The sequence below is a fragment of the Zea mays genome, chromosome 1 (genome assembly GCF_902167145.1).
Source record: "Zea mays cultivar B73 chromosome 1, Zm-B73-REFERENCE-NAM-5.0, whole genome shotgun sequence".
Taxonomy (NCBI): domain Eukaryota; kingdom Viridiplantae; phylum Streptophyta; class Magnoliopsida; order Poales; family Poaceae; genus Zea; species Zea mays.
In genome coordinates this window covers 54,912,685-54,930,977 of record NC_050096.1, presented here as the reverse complement: position 1 = coordinate 54,930,977, position 18,293 = coordinate 54,912,685, and the positions used below count along the sequence as shown (strand labels likewise).

At 49.4% G+C, this 18,293-nt stretch overlaps 1 protein-coding gene across 3 annotated transcripts in view; it reads right to left on the bottom strand.

Annotated features, from left to right (window-relative positions):
* Nucleotides 1–1,218: 1,218 nt before the first annotated feature.
* Nucleotides 1,219–18,293, bottom strand: part of LOC103634613 (ABC transporter B family member 25, mitochondrial) — a 30,770-nt gene continuing 13,695 nt past the window's right edge. For 2 of the 3 annotated variants that reach the window (XM_008657092.3, XM_020546364.3), the window contains exons 7-21: nt 9,108–9,210; nt 8,823–8,930; nt 8,586–8,669; nt 8,430–8,490; nt 7,888–8,033; nt 6,173–6,289; nt 5,983–6,068; nt 5,233–5,321; nt 4,031–4,086; nt 3,813–3,893; nt 2,663–2,728; nt 2,477–2,569; nt 2,316–2,380; nt 1,844–1,979; nt 1,225–1,725 (exon numbers count right to left, since the gene is read on the bottom strand). In XM_008657092.3, the coding sequence (XP_008655314.1) occupies nt 1,582–1,725; nt 1,844–1,979; nt 2,316–2,380; nt 2,477–2,569; nt 2,663–2,728; nt 3,813–3,893; nt 4,031–4,086; nt 5,233–5,321; nt 5,983–6,068; nt 6,173–6,289; nt 7,888–8,033; nt 8,430–8,490; nt 8,586–8,669; nt 8,823–8,930; nt 9,108–9,210 (1,435 nt within the window). In that variant the 3' untranslated portion in view covers nt 1,225–1,581. Of the gene's footprint in view, nt 1,726–1,843; nt 1,980–2,315; nt 2,381–2,476; nt 2,570–2,662; nt 2,729–3,812; nt 3,894–4,030; nt 4,087–5,232; nt 5,322–5,982; nt 6,069–6,172; nt 6,290–7,887; nt 8,034–8,429; nt 8,491–8,585; nt 8,670–8,822; nt 8,931–9,107; nt 9,211–18,293 lie in introns of all 3 variants that reach the window. The other variant, XM_008657089.4, reaches the window with a different exon arrangement.

The window sequence follows — 18,293 nt, the reverse complement described above, 5'->3', positions numbered from 1 at the left end:
CATCCCTTATTTCAAACTTTACTCTGCAAACGATGTAATCTACAGTGTAAATCTTCTACTTTACACGATCCACTATGGTGAGTGTAGACCAAGAACCAGGCACTAAAGAAAAAAAACAGAAAAGCTATACAAAAGTGTCTGTCCAAAGTAATTCTAGGCCAATGAAGCTAGCACTTTCCAAAACTTTTGTTCCCGGCTCGAATCCAACATCTCATCCTTGATCGTTGCAACTAGCTCAACCACTGAAGCACTTCTGGAAAATTCTTGCGTGCAGTTCTTTCCATAATTTCCTAGAAACAATGATGCTCAAGCATCAGACTTTTGAGTGGTGCATTTGGTGGTGTGAAGCCCACGTGTGTCCACTATTCTTCTTTTTCGCGGTCGTGCCTAAACATGTTTTTTTTATTACCAGGGAAGGATGGTTATAACGTATGGACTTAGAAAATCAAAAGGTTACCAAGGCCAACACAATCATATGCAAGACTAGTCTCATAAGGATCAAGCAAAGTACACAACTAAACGATTACATATAAAAAAAAGGTTAAGCAAAGAACACAAATCAAGCAAAATTGACAAATGCTTGCTCCTAGTCTTGGGTCAGCTAAGGAGGCCTATTATCATCAGACAATAGGACGCCCTCGAACGAGGGTAACCTAAGTAAAATCTCTGATTAGACTGTTCGTTATTGCCACTATCTCCTTTTTAATGCCCCACCACTATGTTAGGCAGTGCAAAAACACCCATATGCAGCTTCATTGGCCTTCCACTGTTCCTGAACAAAGGGAAGCAGCAGCCAAGCGCGAACGTACCTGCTAATAGGCCCTGAAGCGATCTGGGGAAGTCTGATGTTTTTTTTTGGCACCGGTAGAGCTTCTACACATATTATTATCAGTCTCTAATCTATTCATCTTCGTAACTTACATTTTTCGAACTTGATTTATGACATTGATTAAGATTTCATTTTATTCCTATTCTCGATCAGCTGTAATGCATGTGCACATCAGTTGTTCGTATACACAGCTCATTCCTGCTATGTACAATCAAATAATTACAAGCATAATAATCTTCATAGGTCAATAGAGATGCAATCCAGCTCCTATGGGGTTTTAGATTTCTTTTAGCAATCATGGGAGCATTTATATTGAAACGGTAGTACGCCTGAGGCAACTGAATATTTAGGGCCCGTTCGTTTCTACTGGAACAGACCAGAATTAATTCTAAATCTCCAAAAATTATAGTAATTATTAAAGGAATCCAAGCCAGATTTATTCTACCCTTTATTCCATGCGAAACAAACAGGCCCTTACTGGGCTTTATCCCTTATGCTACAGAAACGTTACGGTTATCATAACATGCAGGGATCGTCTATACAATCTCAAAAGGGGGGAAAATCCTCCCGGCTATCTTGAAAATGGAACTGTACGTTTATGCCCCCCCCCCCCCCCCCCCCCCTCCCCCCCGAACCAAAAAACCTACCTCTAATTACAAGGCAGACAAGTTGGCTCCATCCCTCTCTCTCACGGTTATGATTGTGTTTTCCCTTCTTTTCCCCTTGCAGAAGGAAAAGGTAAACATGGTCAATCAAACCTCTACGCTAGCTGCAGCAGAATCCATGGCGTCAGTGCTGTTCTGCTGATACCACAATTCTGCGTATCGCCCACCCTGTGACAGAAGAAAATCATGTGGTCCTTGTTCTACTACCTTCCCATCCTCCAAAACAATTATCTGAAAATAAAGAGGAATCATCAAAAAAAAACTTGAGACAAGATTAAACCAACCAACATTCACCATTTACTGACATTCAAAACGTACTATGGTTTCTGGAGAAGTTGCAGAAGCGTACCTGATCACACTGCATTGCAGTTGTGAGTCGATGAGCAATAAAGATTGATGTTCGATCGGAAGATAAGGATTTCAGAGAATTCAAAATTGATGCTTCAGTAGTGCTGTCAAGAGCACTAGTTGCTTCATCACATAACCTGACATAGTAAAGAAAAAAGTCAAGACAAACGGGCATTGGATAAGCCTACTATTTGCACACAAAAAAAACTTCCTGCAAGTAATTTGAAACTAGTCCTGCCTACTATTTGCACACAAAAAAAACTTCCTGCAAGTAATTTGAAACTAGTCCAACTAAATTCATGAGGCCAGCATATCACATGAACTCTCGCAGAAGAACAAAAACAGATCATCTAACAGTGTGGCTTCCTCAATAGGTTAAACACAGTGACGCACTGCTCAGGTCATTGAAATCCAAATGGGGGAAAAGGACTACAAAAAGTACACTCAGGTCATTGAAAGCAAGGAGCACTCACAGAATGGAAGGCTCCTTCAAGAATACACGGGCTATTGACACTCGTTGTTTCTCCCCGCCGCTTAACTGCAACAAAGTACACCCAAATTTGCTAGATATTCTGGATGTGGTAACAGCAGGATACAAAATTTCCTCATTTGGCAAATTACAATATATTCTCACCTTCAATCCTCGTTCTCCTACTACGGTGTCATACTTGTCTGGGAAGTTCATAATTGTATCATGAATAGCAGCACGTCGGGCAGCATCAAAGACCTGTATCGAGATAAAATATATCATTCCAAAACAGAACATATGATCATGTTATATGCCATATAATTTCAGAATGTCTAGGAAGAAAATAGGTACCTCCTCATCTTTTGCTGATAACCGCCCATACTGTATATTATGCTTAATCGTGTCATTAAAAAGTACCTGCACCCATATTTATGATGTGAGATTGGTTGGGCTTTGAACAGTGCTGACTGGCATATGTTAGCATGTATAGACACAATTACTAGAAAATTTATCAATATAAGAAATCCATTATGTTTAAGGAAGTTGCATAAGGCACCAAAAGTTTGTTCATTGGCTATTGGAATTCTCTTGTGGATTTTGAACCGGCTAGGAGGGTGTGGAAGACTTGGGCTCCCGGAAAATGCAGGTTCTTCATTTGGCTTGTTGAGCATAACAGATATTGGACTGCAGATAAGCTGGCCATGAGAGGTCTGTCTCATCCAGAGCGATGTCCTCTTTGTGATCAAGCTTCCGAGACCATCAATCACTTGCTGGTGGTTTGTGTCTTTGCTAAACAATTTTGGTTTGAGTTCCTCAGGCTAGCAAATCTGGAGGATCTGTCTCCCCAACAAGTTGATCTCTCCTTCGAAACCTGGTGGAGGAATAGTTGTTCTAGAGTTGCAGTCCACCTGAAGAACTGTCTCAACTCCATAGTCATCTTGGGCGCTTGGATCATTTGGAAGCATAGGAATAAGTGTGTGTTTGATAAGTGCCGTCCTAGTGTTATTTCTGCTGTTAGAATGGCTAAGGAGGAGCTTCTGTACTGGTCTATGGCCGGTGCTAAAGCTCTCTCCTCTCTTCAGGTCCGTGGTTAGGCTTTCAGTGTGTTGGTCATGGTAGTGTTTGATTGTATCAAGTGACAGTTGTGTGTGTCCTCTTTGTAATAGGGTATTTACCCTCACCTTTTTTTCTTCTTAATATAATGATATGGAGCTCTCATGTAGTCATGTGTATTCGAGAAAAAGGAATTCTCTTGTGCTAAATAATTTACACAGTCCAGAATTCCAGACATATTGTTCTATCATTTTCTTTTCTAGTTACTGGGCTCATGTTTGAATGTCAAATAAATATTCAAAAGATGTTCACCCAGATAGCAATCAGAAGTTCCAATTTGTACATGGAAACGCAGCTTATAAAACAGAACTTAACAAAGAAATGCTAATTCCCACATTTCTCTAGTTTTAAAACTGCAGCACTGACAAATGTATACCAGAGGACTTACTGTGTCCTGAGGTACCACACCTAGACATTTTCGAAGGCTCCCCAGTGTCACTCCTCGGATATCTTGCCCGTCAATTCGTATCTGTCAGGAAACCAACGCCAAAAGAATCAAGTGGATGGAATTTTCAATATACATAGCTGAAAGTCAATAAACCATGGGATGAGTGTCGGCTAGATCAACATGAAATTTGAGAGGACTTAATACTTCTATATTCTTACAGATCCTGAAGTCGAATCAAAGAATCTGAAAAGAAGTCTAAGAATAGTTGATTTCCCTGCATAAGAAAGGTACAGTTGAGAAATCCATAGTGATGCTCATAATGAACATAAGTTCTCGTAAAAGAAGTTTTAAGGCCCACACTTAAGCATTAAAAGATATTTCCATAATTATGCAAAACAGTTCTCCATTGCCTGTCATTAATCAAGAAGATAAGATTTGGTATATAAATCTCAAATAGGTAAAATATAGATGCATGACAGTAGGATCATACCCAGCTAACACTAGTTGGGCGTCAAATGGACATATTGGTTTGAGCATTGTTTTAGACAAGAGGCTTAGGTATAACTTGCTGAACACTAGCTGACTGTTGCCGGTTGTTTAATCTTAAGACTGTTTTGGGAGGAAGCATAGACAGAAGACAAGCCAAGGAGGACCTTAAAATACATGTGCATCAACTCCTGGAAACCATGCTATTTGCCACGGGATGTGTACAAGAAATCAAAGCATTGGGCAATGCTTAATTTATATTGTTCACTGCTCATAAATTATATGAAAATATTTATTCTGTACTGTTCTAGTATGCCAAAAGGTATTTCAAGTTTCTAGTTGTTGTGTTGTGTTTATATATTATTAAGTTGTTGCATTATGAAAAATATCATGGTCTTGATAAATAAAATGCAGGTCAGCTAATTCAGCTACCAAATGTTGTTTCTATCATACTTGGTCTTGTAGCATGACATACAACATCACCATTTGCAACATAGTTTAGAAGAAAATAAGTTAATCTAACCACCAATATTCAAGGGTTTCAGATCTCTTTGATCTGGATTTATCTCTTCTTCTTAATATATTGAGGCGCAGTTCTCCTGCGTTTTCCAAAAAAAAAAAATATTCAAGGGTTTCCACCAAGCAAGATTATCATGATCCATCTCAACGCTAAATGGAGACTAATAAATACTATCTATGTTTATGAACTATTATGAAATACTAGATACTAAGATCCAGAATCTAATCAACTCAATACACTCATAATCAACAGTAGTCGCAATCACGCAAACTAACAAGTTCATTAATAAATAAAAATAGGTTCTCAGCTATTGATATAATGTGAAATATGATAAACAATACTACAATAGTGACCTTCAAACTCAAAGTCTGGTTACAAAAATATAAGATATTATTTGATTAAAAAAAGATTTACCGCTTCCGCTAGTTCCAACAATGGCCACACTCTTTCCTGCAGGTACGGTGAAAGTGGCACCATCAAGAATCTTCCTTTCTGGTACATACCTGGAAGGAATCAATCATTTGCTGAACAAATACATAAACATCTTTCTGGTACATATCTGGAAGAAATTAATCATCCGCTGAATCATAAGTAAACACATCGATATGTCAGTTTATTCCACTGTTTACACCAAAAACCAAATAATGATAATCTTTTTTTAATTCTACTGAAACAGGAAAACACCTTCAACTGGTTTCTCAGTATTGTAAAATTGATTATTGCTAGAATAATACTAGTACCCACATGTGCAAGTAACTTATATATGATAAATTAGGGATTGCAGTGTATCTGTCTTTCTGATATAGTGATGTTTTAACGTTTGCTAAAACGACAATGATAGGGGGGATTGTTACATACAAACATGTGACACACCGGTTTAACCTTCTAAGTGATTAGGGCAAAGACTATAGACCTAGAACCACAAGGTAGTTTGATTGCTGTAATTTCAGTTTTGAAATAGGGTTCAGGAAAGAAAATGCTCACTCACAAGTCACAATGTGGTCATATTTAGGAGAGTAGTATTTCCATATTTTTCCAGTAAATCAAAGTAATCATTAGAAGAAAATAAGCACATGGATGCTAGTGGTATCAAACATGTTTTTTAAGGAAAGAAAATATGAGCGCTTTGCTACATTCAACAAGTTAATAAAGAACAAAAGTTACCCAAAATGAACATTCTCGAATTCAATGCACCCTCCCTTGAACTGCAAAGGTTGTGCATGAGGCTCATCCTTTATTGCAGGTTTTTCCTTAAAAAATTAAAACATAATCTAAAGTATCAGAGAGCATGAGTTGAGTATGAAACTGAAATTAAGGTCTTTAAAGACTTGATAATTTCAATATAAAACTTTACCTCAAGCAACTGAAACATTGACTTCATGTCAATGAGGCTTTGTCTAGATTCTCGATACACACTCCCAAGGAAGTTCAGAGGTAATGAAAGCTGGAATAAAAGCCCATTAACCATGACCTGTATGACAAGAATTCACTAAATTAGTCAAAAGCAAATTGCAAATGGATAGAGACAGAAGAAAATAAAGACAACAGCTGCCAAGAGTTTGGCCCTCCTTACTGCCTCAATTCTGGGGATTGGCTCGTAGTGTTTTTTTTTAGTTTGTTTAGATGGATCTTCTCAGGTTTCTGAGTTTTAGACCTCCGTAAGGGAGTCTTTGTACCTGGTCTGTTTTTTCAGACCTTTTCCTTCTTCTTAATATAACGGGACGCAGTTCTCCTGCGCTTTTCGAGAAAAAGGGCCTCAGGCTATATCAAAACATGGTTAAATAAACGATGATTGTTGTAAAAACGTATTGATATAGTTCACAATTCATTTTTGTTTTATGAATGTTTTCAAATCACGACTAGGATCCTAGTTGCTCAGGCACAGTCGTGATTAGTTTTGAGCTTCCACTTCGAGGCAGAGCACCTGCATTGGGACCTGCAGGACAGTTGCCAAAAATTGGGAGGCAGGAACAAACCAATCATAAAAATTGGGACTTTGGGAAATGGGATGGGAACACATCAAACAGGGAAGTAACAAAACTCAGTAACTCGCCACCAGAACAGGAGAAAGATTGGCACATCCTGTTTGTACACTTGTGCTTCCACTTGGAGTCTCAGGCCAGCGACCACAGAGAAGGCAGAGGACTGCGGAGGAAAGGAGGTCACAGTGGAAGGGAAGCCGCGGCAGCATTGGCGCAACATGGAAGAGAGGTCACGGCGTGGCACGGAGGCCGTGGGCTGGGACAGTGTGGGAGGTTGCAGCGCGTGAGGCTACCTCCAGCAGCTCGCCGTTGCGGATACGCAAATAGAGTAACTCGCGGTCGCGGATTTAGTCGCCGTTTCCAGCAGCTCGCGAAAAGGTCACACATATCATCGTGCGTCCTAAGGCACATGAGAATCGAGGTCGCGGGTCCGCAGCAAAAGCAATTGCATGCATCACTGAAGAACAGTGTTTTGCACGACGGGCCGCAGCTCGCGAATGTGTGGCGCCAGTGGAAGCCATGGATTTTGCGTGAGTGCATGCGCGAGCTGTTGGCATGTGAATAGTTGCGATTTTTACTCATTTTCCGCATTCGCGACCACATCCACGACCTGCTGGAGATAGCCTGGGGGGCTGTGGCAGCGTCATCAGCTCGACGCAACGGGAGTTTTTTGCCTCTTCCCGCTTGTGACGAAAAAAGGACTGGTGGCTGAACAGGTTAGGTCAAAAAAGAGGGCTCAAGGATATATATTGGTCCTAGGATGGTCTGGTCCTTGGAGTCCTGATGGGCTGAAGGTCCAACTCGATGGTTTGTTGGCTAGTCGAGCGACTAGACATGTTAGATTAGTCACGATTAATCAATGACTAGACTCTTGATCCCTCGGCTAGGCGAACTAATCAAACCGGTGCACCTAATCGATATTTAGGGAATGATTTGTAGATTAATCATTGACAAATCATGATTAATCGAGCAATTTGAAAACACTATCGCAATTCTGTATCTTCCAGTAACTGTGATATGAATGAGCACATGCAACTTCAACAGCGAGTGATATAAGAAACAAATAGAACATGGATGAAATAGTTACCAAATCACCCACAGTCAGAGCACCACTCATTATTCCATATGAGCTCAAAACCATTGCTGTAGATAAAGCTGAGCTAAAGATAACATTTTGGCCAAAGTTCAGGTAGGCAAGACTACTTTGGGTCTTCAATGCAGCATCCTCATAATCTGATCACAAATCATGTTGTAACAAAAATAATTAATAGATTAGATCTCTTTAACATATCAATTTATGCTGTGTGCCAGTGTTACAAGACAGGTGGGACGAATCAAATCTATGAAACATAACTTGAGTTCATGTTTAAGCGATTTCAGAACAACTACATTCTGAACCCTAGTTGATTGAAAAAGATCATTTCAAGGAAACAATTCTAATCTTTTTTACAATTAGAGAGCATGTTCAACATATCAAGATGTCAAAGATACACATCAACAACAACAAATTAGACGGATGAACACGATGTAACATCAAATGCTGAAATTAGTGTTTTGAGGAACATCTGGTTGTGCACATCTACTCTACAATGACACTTCCACCAAGATTTAAGGAATAAATGAACTCACTCCTTAAATATTTGTCGTACTTCTCAACTTCAAATTGTTCATTGTTGAAGTATTTCACAGTCTACACGCAATCAAATGGAAGAACAAAAAATTGTTACAGCAAGAATAAACAAGTTAAGATAAAGAAACCGGAGTAATGGACAGTAATGGGGTGACCTCATAATTGAGAAGAGAGTCAACTGCCACCGTACTAGAAGCATTATCAGCTTTATTCATGGCCATCCTGAACTTAGTCCGCCACTATCATAATTATAGTTTTTTTTAACAACGGCACCAATCAGAAATAGAGTAAAACATATTTAGACGCCACATGATGACATCAAATTACATAGCTGAAACCACAAGAATATCTTGAGAGTATATAGGTTTGACGGCATAGTATTGTGTTTGCACCTGTGTGACAGCCAAAGTGAAAGCAATATAAGTAGCAACTGAAACTGAAGTGATCCAAGCAAAAGTTGAACCAAATTTGTAGGCAAGTATGCTTGACACCATACCAATCTGCAAATGAGAAGTATCAGCAAAACCCCCCAAAAATAAATGTCATATATTTCTTCTTAATATAATGGTACACAGTTCTCCTGCGTGTTCGAGAAAAAAAAATCTGAAGAAATAATATCACTGGCAACATGCACAAGATATGAACCATAACATTCACACTCAACAGTCTGTAAGTACCTCTAGTATCGTGGGCACGACATTAAACACCATGACTGTGAGGATGTAATTTATTGCACGGCTTCCTCGATCAATTACGCGATTTATAGCACCAGTTTGCCGGCTAGAAACACAAAAGGCAGGTAAGCATAAGAAAGACTTCAAGAATTCTCCAGCTTTTTTAAGCAAAATGGCAGGAGCTATGCCTTTCAATTAAGATAGGAAAAAGAGTATGTTCATGTCATGTGCGGACGCACCTACACCAGGCGCAGGCACGCCCGCGACGTGCGTCGGGCAGAAAACCGTGTGATATGCGCGGGCGGTTAGGTGTGCACGTGCTGGTTTGTTACAGATAGATAGGATTACTATCTGTTTCAAGTTCCTAGAATTAAGGAGAAGATTTGGGGGGCTGGTTGTTAGAAAAGATAAGATAGCTATCCCAAGGATTAAGGAGTAATTATCTCCAGTTTGTTAGGGCCGATCGGCCATATATATGTGTAGCCAGCCGGCTGGAAGGATTAAGCAAAGTTTATTCTCTCTAATCTCTCCTCTCCACTCACCAACAAAGCCTGCGGTTGAGGGGCAAAACCGCCGGAGAAGACAGGTCGCAACTACGAACTGCGTAGTCGAGGCCCTGCTGTCCGGGGATACTCAACCCTTGACAACCTGTCCAGGTGTTCCTCGTCTTCCTCTGTGCCACCTCCACAACCCACCACCACCGCTGCGCCCCTATGATGGAATAAGTCTTGAGCATCTAGAGGACAGCAGTCGCTTTTGACTGTCCTCTGTAGTCCTTTAGCATCTAGAGGACAGCTTGACTGTCCTCTGTAGTCTCTTTAGCATCTAGAGGACAGCAGTCGCTTTTTGACTGTCCTCTGTAGTCTCTTTAGCATCTAGAGGACAACAGTCGCTTTTGACTGTCCTCTGTAGTCTCTTTAGCATCTAGAGGACAATCCTGTTGTGTAGTGTGTGAGAAGGGTGTGGTAGTGCAGCCTCTAGGGCTATAAATATGGGTCTCCAACCCTTAGATGGGTATGGCATTGTGTAGTGTTTGAGGAAATAAACAGAAAATTGCCCCAACTCATAGTGTCATCCTCTTGATGAGAGTTAGAGTCCCTCTACTTACAATTGGTATCAGAGCCAAACTATCCTGTAGCCTAAACATCTCTTGCTCATCTCCTTCCCGTGCCTCTCCCCACACTCAATCGGCAGCAAGAGCTCCAACTGTTCCTTCCTCCCCTGCTCAGACGAGCAGCCTTTCGTCTGAGACAGCCTCTTCCACACGCAGCGACCCCTCACTAGCCCACCATGTCCCTACGCTCGGCCACTTCGAGTGTGCGGCGCCAGCAGGAGGCCGAGGTCGCCGCGGCACAAGAACGCGAGCGAGCAGCAACAGCAGCTGCAGCGACAGCGGCGAGGGCAGCACGGTTGGCGGCGGCGGAACTGGCAACAGCGAGAGCGGAAGTAGAAGCAGCGGAGGCGGCGGATGCTGCACGTGCGGCGGCAGCAGAGCTCGAGGTTCTGCGCGGCAGTAGAGCTGGCAGCTCTGCTTCTGTCGACGACAACACCGACGAAGAGCTCAGGCTGGCGAGGGAAGCAGCGCGAGAGCAGGCGGCACAGTGGGCAGCCGCGCACCCCCATGGGGGCGCGCGTGGCGGCAGCCCAGATAGGCGCCGACGCGCTGACGGCGCTCCGGGCGAGGGCGCACGCGGCGGCAGCCCAGACGGGCATAGACGCGCCGGCGGTGCTCCCGGCGGCGGCGACCGGGTCGACGGAGATCGCGGCCTCTACAGGCGGCGCGACTCTCCCTCCCCGGATCGGTACCATGGTCGCCGCATGGCCCAGGCCATTGTCAGGAACATCGGTCCCGGCAGTGGGTGGCCTACCCTCACCAAGACCAACAACGTCGAGTGGGCCGCGGTGATGAGGGTACGGCTCCAGGTTCGCCAAATGTGGGAAGCAGTTCGGTAGGCGACGTCGACTACCACGAGGATCGACGGGCGTTGGATGCCCTCATTGTTGCAGTCCCGTCCGAGATGCAGTTTTTGCTTTCGCAGAAGCGGACTGCTAAGGAGGCCTGGGACGCCATCGCCGCGACCCGCATCGGCAGCGACCGTGCCCGCAAGACCACACTGCAGGCACTTCGCAAGGAGTGGGAGAACCTGGCCTTCAAGCCAGGTGAGGATGTTGATGACTTTGCTCCCCGCCTCAACACTCTGTTGCAGAAGATGGTGCAGTTCAGCGACGACACCTACGATGAGGAGAGAGCTGTTGAGAAGCTCTTCCGTTGCATCCCCGAGAAGTACAAGCAGATCGCTCGCTCGATCGAGTCTCTGCTAGACCTCTCCACGATGACGATCGAAGAGGCGATAGGTCGTCTCAAGCTGGTCGACGGCGACGAACCACAGGCTCCCTCTGGCCCTATCACTATTGGCGGGAAGCTACATCTCACTCGGGAGCAGTGGGAGGCCTGCCAGGGTGACCAGAAGAAGGGGGAGTCCTCCTCGACACGAGGCCGCAAACGCGGCAAGCCGCGCAAGGCGCGTGGAGGCGCCCAGGATGGGGCGCGAGGACATGCTGAGGGTGGTGCCCGTGGAGGTGCCCAAGGCGGCGCCGTCAGCAACAAGAAGCCGGCACGAGACGACGGCTGTCACAACTGCGGCAAGCTTGGCCACTGGGCCAGGGACTGTCGACAGCCACGACGTGGCCAGGCCAACGTCGCACAGGCGGAGGCGGAGGAGGAGGCTCTGCTCCTAGCACATGCAAGCATCGAGCCATCTCCAGCGGCACCGGCCGCAGCGGCACTCCTCCACCTTGATGAGTCGAAAGCACGCGCTTTCCTCGGCGACGGCTCCAACAAGGGCATGATCGAAGGATGGTGCCTCGACACCGGCACCACTCGTCACATGACCGGCCGACGGGAGTTCTTCACCGAGCTTGACTCTAGCGTCCAAGGCTCCGTCAAGTTTGGGGACGCCTCCGGCGTAGAGATCAAGGGTGTCGGCTCAGTCGTCTTCACCGCCGCGTCTGGTGAGCACAGGCTGCTCACCGGAGTCTACTACATCCCCGCGTTGAGGAACTCTATCATCAGCTTGGGACAGCTGGATGAGAACGGTTCGCGCGTGGAGGTCGAGCACGGAGTCATGAGGATCTGGGATCCCTCTCGTCGCCTTCTTGCCAAGGTACGCAGGAGTCCAAATCGGCTATACATCCTCAATGTGAAGGTGGCACAACCTTGCTGCCTTGCTGCTCGTCGAGACGACGGGGCATGGCAGTGGCACGAGCGCTTCGGGCACCTTAACTTCGAAGCCCTGAAGCGGCTCAGCGCCAAGGAGATGGTACGAGGCTTGCCGTGCCTTGACCATGTGGAGCAATTTTGCGATGTCTGCGTGTTGACAAAGCAGAGACGGCTCCCCTTCCCCCAGCAGTCGAGCTTCCGAGCCAAGGAGAGGCTCGAGCTCGTGCATGGGGACTTGTGTGGCCCGGTGACACCAGCCACACCAGGAGGACGACGCTACTTCTTGCTGCTCGTCGACGATCTCTCCCGCTACATGTGAGTGATGATCCTTGGTAGCAAGGGAGAGGCTGCGAACGCCATCAGGCGTGTGCAGGTCGCTGCGGAGGCGGAGTGCGGCCGCAAGCTGCGCGTGCTGCGCACCGACAACGGCGGCGAATTCACGGCAACTGAGTTCGCGTCGTACTGCGCGGATGAGGGCGTTCAGCGCCACTACTCCGCGCCGTACAGTCCGCCGCAGAACGGCGTCGTCGAGCGGCGCAACCAGACGGTTGTGGGGATGGCTCGGGCTCTCCTCAAGCAGAGAGGAATGCCAGCTGTCTTCTGGGGAGAGGCGGTGGTGACAGCGGTCTACATCCTCAACCGCTCGCCCACCAAGGCACTCAACGGGATGACACCGTACGAGGCTTGGCATGGGCGCAAGCCGGCGGTCTCTCACCTACGGGTCTTCGGCTGCCTCGCATTCACCAAGGAGCTTGGCCACATCAGCAAGCTCGACGATAGGAGCACCCCGGGGTGTTCATTGGCTACGCGGAGGGCTCGAAGGCCTACCGCATCCTTGACCCAAGAACACAGCGTGTGCGCACGGCGCGCGACGTAGTGTTCGACAAAGGGCGAGGATGGGCGTGGGACAAGGCGGTGGACGACGGCACGACTCTGACGTACGACTTCACCATCGAGTACGTCCACTTTGAGGAAGCTGGGGGAGTAGGCAACTCCTCTCCGAGCAGGTCTCCCCAGCCCCCAAGTCTCCACCGACTCCAGCGCCAAACTCTCCAGCTCCTGCTACAACGAGCTCTTCACCACCACGCACTCCAGCCACGACTCCGGCTACAGCGAGCTCTTCGCCACCACGTACTCCAGCACCGACGGTACCCTCTCCGGGAACGTCCTCTCCGACATCAGCTCGTGTCGAGCACGACCCAGTGGAGCTCGTGACCCCTCTGTCCCGCGACGAGGAGCGTGTCGACGCGTGCTACGACGGCGAGCCGTTGCGGTATCTGTCGGCGTTTTGACCCCGGGGGGTCCCTGGACCGACGATTAAATTGTCGCTACGTGTCCCAGCCCAGATGGGTCGGCGCGAGACGGAACACAAGGGGGGAAAACAGTAAGGGGAAACCGCGGTCTCGTGTTGTCCTGCGCCCAGGGCGGATGCGCTTGCAGTAGGGGGTTACAAGCGTTCGCGAGGGAGAGAGAGAGAGCGAGAGCCTTGTGCGTCGGCCCGTTCTCCCGCGCGGCCACCTTCTCGTACGAGAGCCCTGGACCTTCCTTTTATAGATGTAAGGAGAGGGCCCAGGTGTACAATGGGGGGTGTAGCAACGTGCTAACGTGTCTAGCAAAGGGGAGCCAGAGCCCTATGTACATGCCGTTGTGGCTGTCGGAGAGGTGTTGCTGCCCTGTTCATGTGATGTCGTGGCCGTCGGAGGAGCGCTTGAGCCCTGTGGAAGCACAGCTGTCAGGGCTGTCGGATCCTTGCTGACGTCTCCTCGCTTCCGTAAGGGGCTGAGAACCGCCGTCGTCATGGAGCACGCGGGGTGCCATCATTACTTGTTTTACCGGGGCGAGCCAGATGGGACGCCGGTCTTGTTCCCCGTAGCCTGAGCTAGCTAGGGGTAGGGTAATGATGCCCCCCCTGTGTCGTGGTCGGTCCGAGCCCGAGGTCGGGCGAGGCGGTGACTCCTCCGAAGTCGAGGCTGAGTCCGAGCCCTGGGGTCGGGTTGAGGCGGAGACCGTCTTCCGAGGTCGAGGCTGAGTCCGAGCCCTGGGGTCGAATGAGGCGGAGACCGTCTTCCGAGGTCGAGGCTGAGTCCGAGCCCTGGGGTCGGGCGAGGCGGAGACCGTCTTCCGAGGTCGAGGTTGAGTCCGAGCCCTGGGGTCGGGCGAGGCGGAGACCGTCTTCCGAGGCCGAGACGGGGGCCGAGCCCTGGGGTCAGGCAAGGCGGAGCTTCATATGGCGCCCGAGGTTGAACTTGGCTGCTGTCGGCCTCACTCTGGCGAGTGGCACAGCAGTCGGAGCAGGGCAGGCGGCGCTGTTTTCCTGTCAGGTCAGTCAGTGGAGCGGCGAAGTGACTGCGGTCACTGCGGCCTTGTCGACTGAGGAGCGTGCGTCAGGATAAGGTGTCAGGCGATCCTTGCATTGATTGCTCCTGCGATACGGTCGGTTGACGTGGCGATCTGGCCAAGGTTGCTTCTCCGCGAAGCCTGCCCGAGCTGGGCCTCGGGCGAGTCGAAGGTGCGCCCGTTGCTTGAGACCCTCGGGCGAGGCGTGAATCTGCCTTGGTCTACTGTTCCTGTCCGAGGCTGGGCTCGGGCGAGACGAGATCGTGTCCCTTGAGTGGACGGAGCCTTGACCGGAATCGCGCCCATCAGGCCTTTGCAGCTTAGTGTTGATGGGGGTTACCAGCTGAGATTAGGAGTCTTGGGGGTACCCCTAATTATGGTCCCCGACAGTATCGAAGGGTGGAGGGCCTTCTCATCGACCCGTTGGTGCCAGGCCCTGCATCTCGCATTCTGGCAGGAGAGTTGCATCTTGCATGCGACGATGGTGAGCCTCGGTCTTTCGCGGAGGCCGAGAAACATGCGGCTTGGCATGCCGCGATGCAGTCGGAGATGGACGCGGTTGAGACGAACCGCACCTGGGAGCTTGTTGATCTCCCTCATGGTCATCGCACGATCACCCTTAAATGGGTGTTCAAATTGAAGAGGGATGAAGCCGGCGCCATCGTCAAGCACAAGGCTCGCTTGGTGGCACGCGGTTTCCTACAGCAGGAGGGGATCGACTTCGACGATGCTTTTGCCCCCGTGGCACGGATGGAATCCGTGCGACTCCTCCTTGCGCTGTCAGCTCAGCAGGGCAGGCACGTTCATCACATGGACGTCAAGTCGGTGTTTCTTAACGGCGACTTAAAGGAGGTCTACGTACACCAGCCGCCAGGTTTTGTGATCCCTAGCAAGGAGGGCAAGGTGCTGCGCCTGCGCAAGGCTCTCTATGGCCTGCGACAGGCACCGAGGGCGTGGAATGCCAAGCTGGATTCCACGCTCAAAGGAATGGGTTTCACGCCAAGCCCGCACGAGGCGACCATCTATCGGCGGGGCAATGGAGGAAGTGCCCTGCTGGTGGGTGTCTACGTCGACGACTTGGTGATCACCGGCGCCAAGGATGCAGAGATGGCAGCGTTCAAGGAAGAGATGAAGGTCACCTTCCAAATGAGTGACCTGGGGCATCTCTCCTTCTACCTGGGGATTGAGGTGCACCAGGGAGACTCCGGGATCACACTTCGCCAGACCGCCTACGCCAAGCGCATTGTTGAGCTGGCTGGGCTCACCGACTGCAACCCAGCTCTCACTCCGATGGAGGAGAGGCTGAAGCTGAGTCGCGACAGCACGACGGAGGAGGTGGATGCTACACAGTATCGGCGTCTTGTGGGGAGCCTTCGCTACCTCGTCCACACACGGCCTGACTTGGCATACTCCGTCGGTTATGTTAGTCAGTTCTTGCAGCGACCGACGACGGAGCATGAGCAGGCTGTGAAGAGGATCATCCGCTATGTTGTGGGGACTCTCGACCACGGTCTCTACTACCCGAGGTGCCCTGGGGAGGCACACCTTGTCGGGTACAGCGACAGCGACCACACCGATGACATCGACACTAGCAAGAGCACAAGCGGGATCCTCTTCTTCCTCGGCAAGTGCCTCATTAGCTGGCAGTCGGTCAAGCAGCAGGTGGTGGCCATGTCCAGCTGCGAGGTCGAGTACATAACGGCGTCCACTGCTTCGACTCAGGCGCTCTGGCTGGCTCGACTGCTCGGTGATCTCCTCGGGAGAGACACTGGAGCGGTGGAACTCAGGGTGGACAGCCAGTCCGCTCTGGCATTGGCCAAGAACCCCGTGTTCCATGAACGGAGCAAGCACATCCGGCTGAGATACCACTTCATCCGAGACTGCTTGGCAGAAGGGAACATCAAGGCGCGTTACATCAACACCAAGGATCAGCTTGCAGACCTGCTCACCAAGCCCCTTGGGAAGATCAAGTTTGTTGAGCTTTGCTCCAGGTCCGGGATGGCCCAACTTTCTCACAAGACGACGCCCAAGTCTTAGGGGGAGAATGATGGAATAAGTCTTGAGCATCTAGAGGACAGCAGTCGCTTTTGACTGTCCTCTGTAGTCCTTTAGCATCTAGAGGACAGCTTGACTGTCCTCTGTAGTCTCTTTAGCATCTAGAGGACAACAGTCGCTTTTTGACTGTCCTCTGTAGTCTCTTTAGCATCTAGAGGACAGCAGTCGCTTTTTGACTGTCCTCTGTAGTCTCTTTAGCATCTAGAGGACAACAGTCGCTTTTGACTGTCCTCTGTAGTCTCTTTAGCATCTAAAGGACAATCCTGTTGTGTAGTGTGTGAGAAGGGTGTAGTAGTGCAGCCTCTAGGGCTATAAATATGGGTCTACAACCCTTAGATGGGTATGGCATTGTGTAGTGTTTGAAGAAATAAACAGAAAATTGCCCCAACTCATAGTGTCATCCTCTTGATGAGAGTTAGAGTCCCTCTACTTACACCCTAAACCGACAGCCTTCCCCAACCCACCGCAGTCGTTGCGCCCTTACCCCGACCACCAACATCACCACCACCAGCCGACGCCACTTCAGCTCCTTCAGCCATGTCGCCACCAACTATTGTTGATTTGGCCAAGATGATCGAGGACCTGGCCAACACAGTGACGAACCTGCAGACGACCGTGGTCGCGCTGCAGAAGCAGAAGTCATCCTCTTCGTTGACTACCAGCAGGGGCAACGATGGCCAACACCACAGCAATCGTCCTTCGCGGTTCCAGAAACTGGATTTCCCCCGCTACGACGGTACGTCCGATCCATTGATCTTCATCAACCGCTGTGAATCGTACTTCTATCAGCAGCGGATCATGGAGGAGAAGAAGGTTTGAATGGCCTCCTACAACTTGGAAGACAGCGGGAAGATGTGGTACATCCAGATCCAGTCGGATGAAGGTACCCCGTCATGGCGTCGATTCAAGGAGTTGTTGAACCTGCGCTATGGGCCGCCGCTGCGTTCTGCACCGCTAGCCGAACTGGCCGCATGCCGGCGCACTAGCACAGTCGCCGAATATCAAGATCGGTTCCAGGCGCTCCTACCTCACGCCGGGCCACTCGAGCAGTCGCAGCAGGTCCAACTCTTCACCGAAGACCCTCAGCCGTCGCTCAACATCGACGTCCGCATCTAGAACACGCGGTCCCTAGAAGCAGCGCAAGCAGTGTGCCGCCCCGATATCCCAAGCCCCACCATGGCCTCTACCGGAGCCGCCAGGTCCCCGAGCAGCAGCACCCGCGACGATCTCCGTTGAGGGCCGCCAGATCAAGCGACTCACCCAGGCGGAGCAAGAGGAGCGGTGCCGCAAAGGCCTCTGCTACAACGGCGACGAGAAGTACACCTGGGGCCACAACTGCGTCTGCCAGCGGCTGTTCCTCCTGGAGGGCATCGAGGAAGACGATGCTGACGACATCACCGAGGAGCCTGCGGGGACGCAGACGAGGACGCCCCAGTCTTCTCCCTGCAGGCCCTCGTCGGGGTCTCCGTCGGCGACACCATGCAGATCGTCGTCACACTCAGCTTCGTGGCGCTCGTCGCCCTCCTCGACTCCGTCAGCACGCACAGCTTCATCTCCGAGACGATTCCCGACGCTCA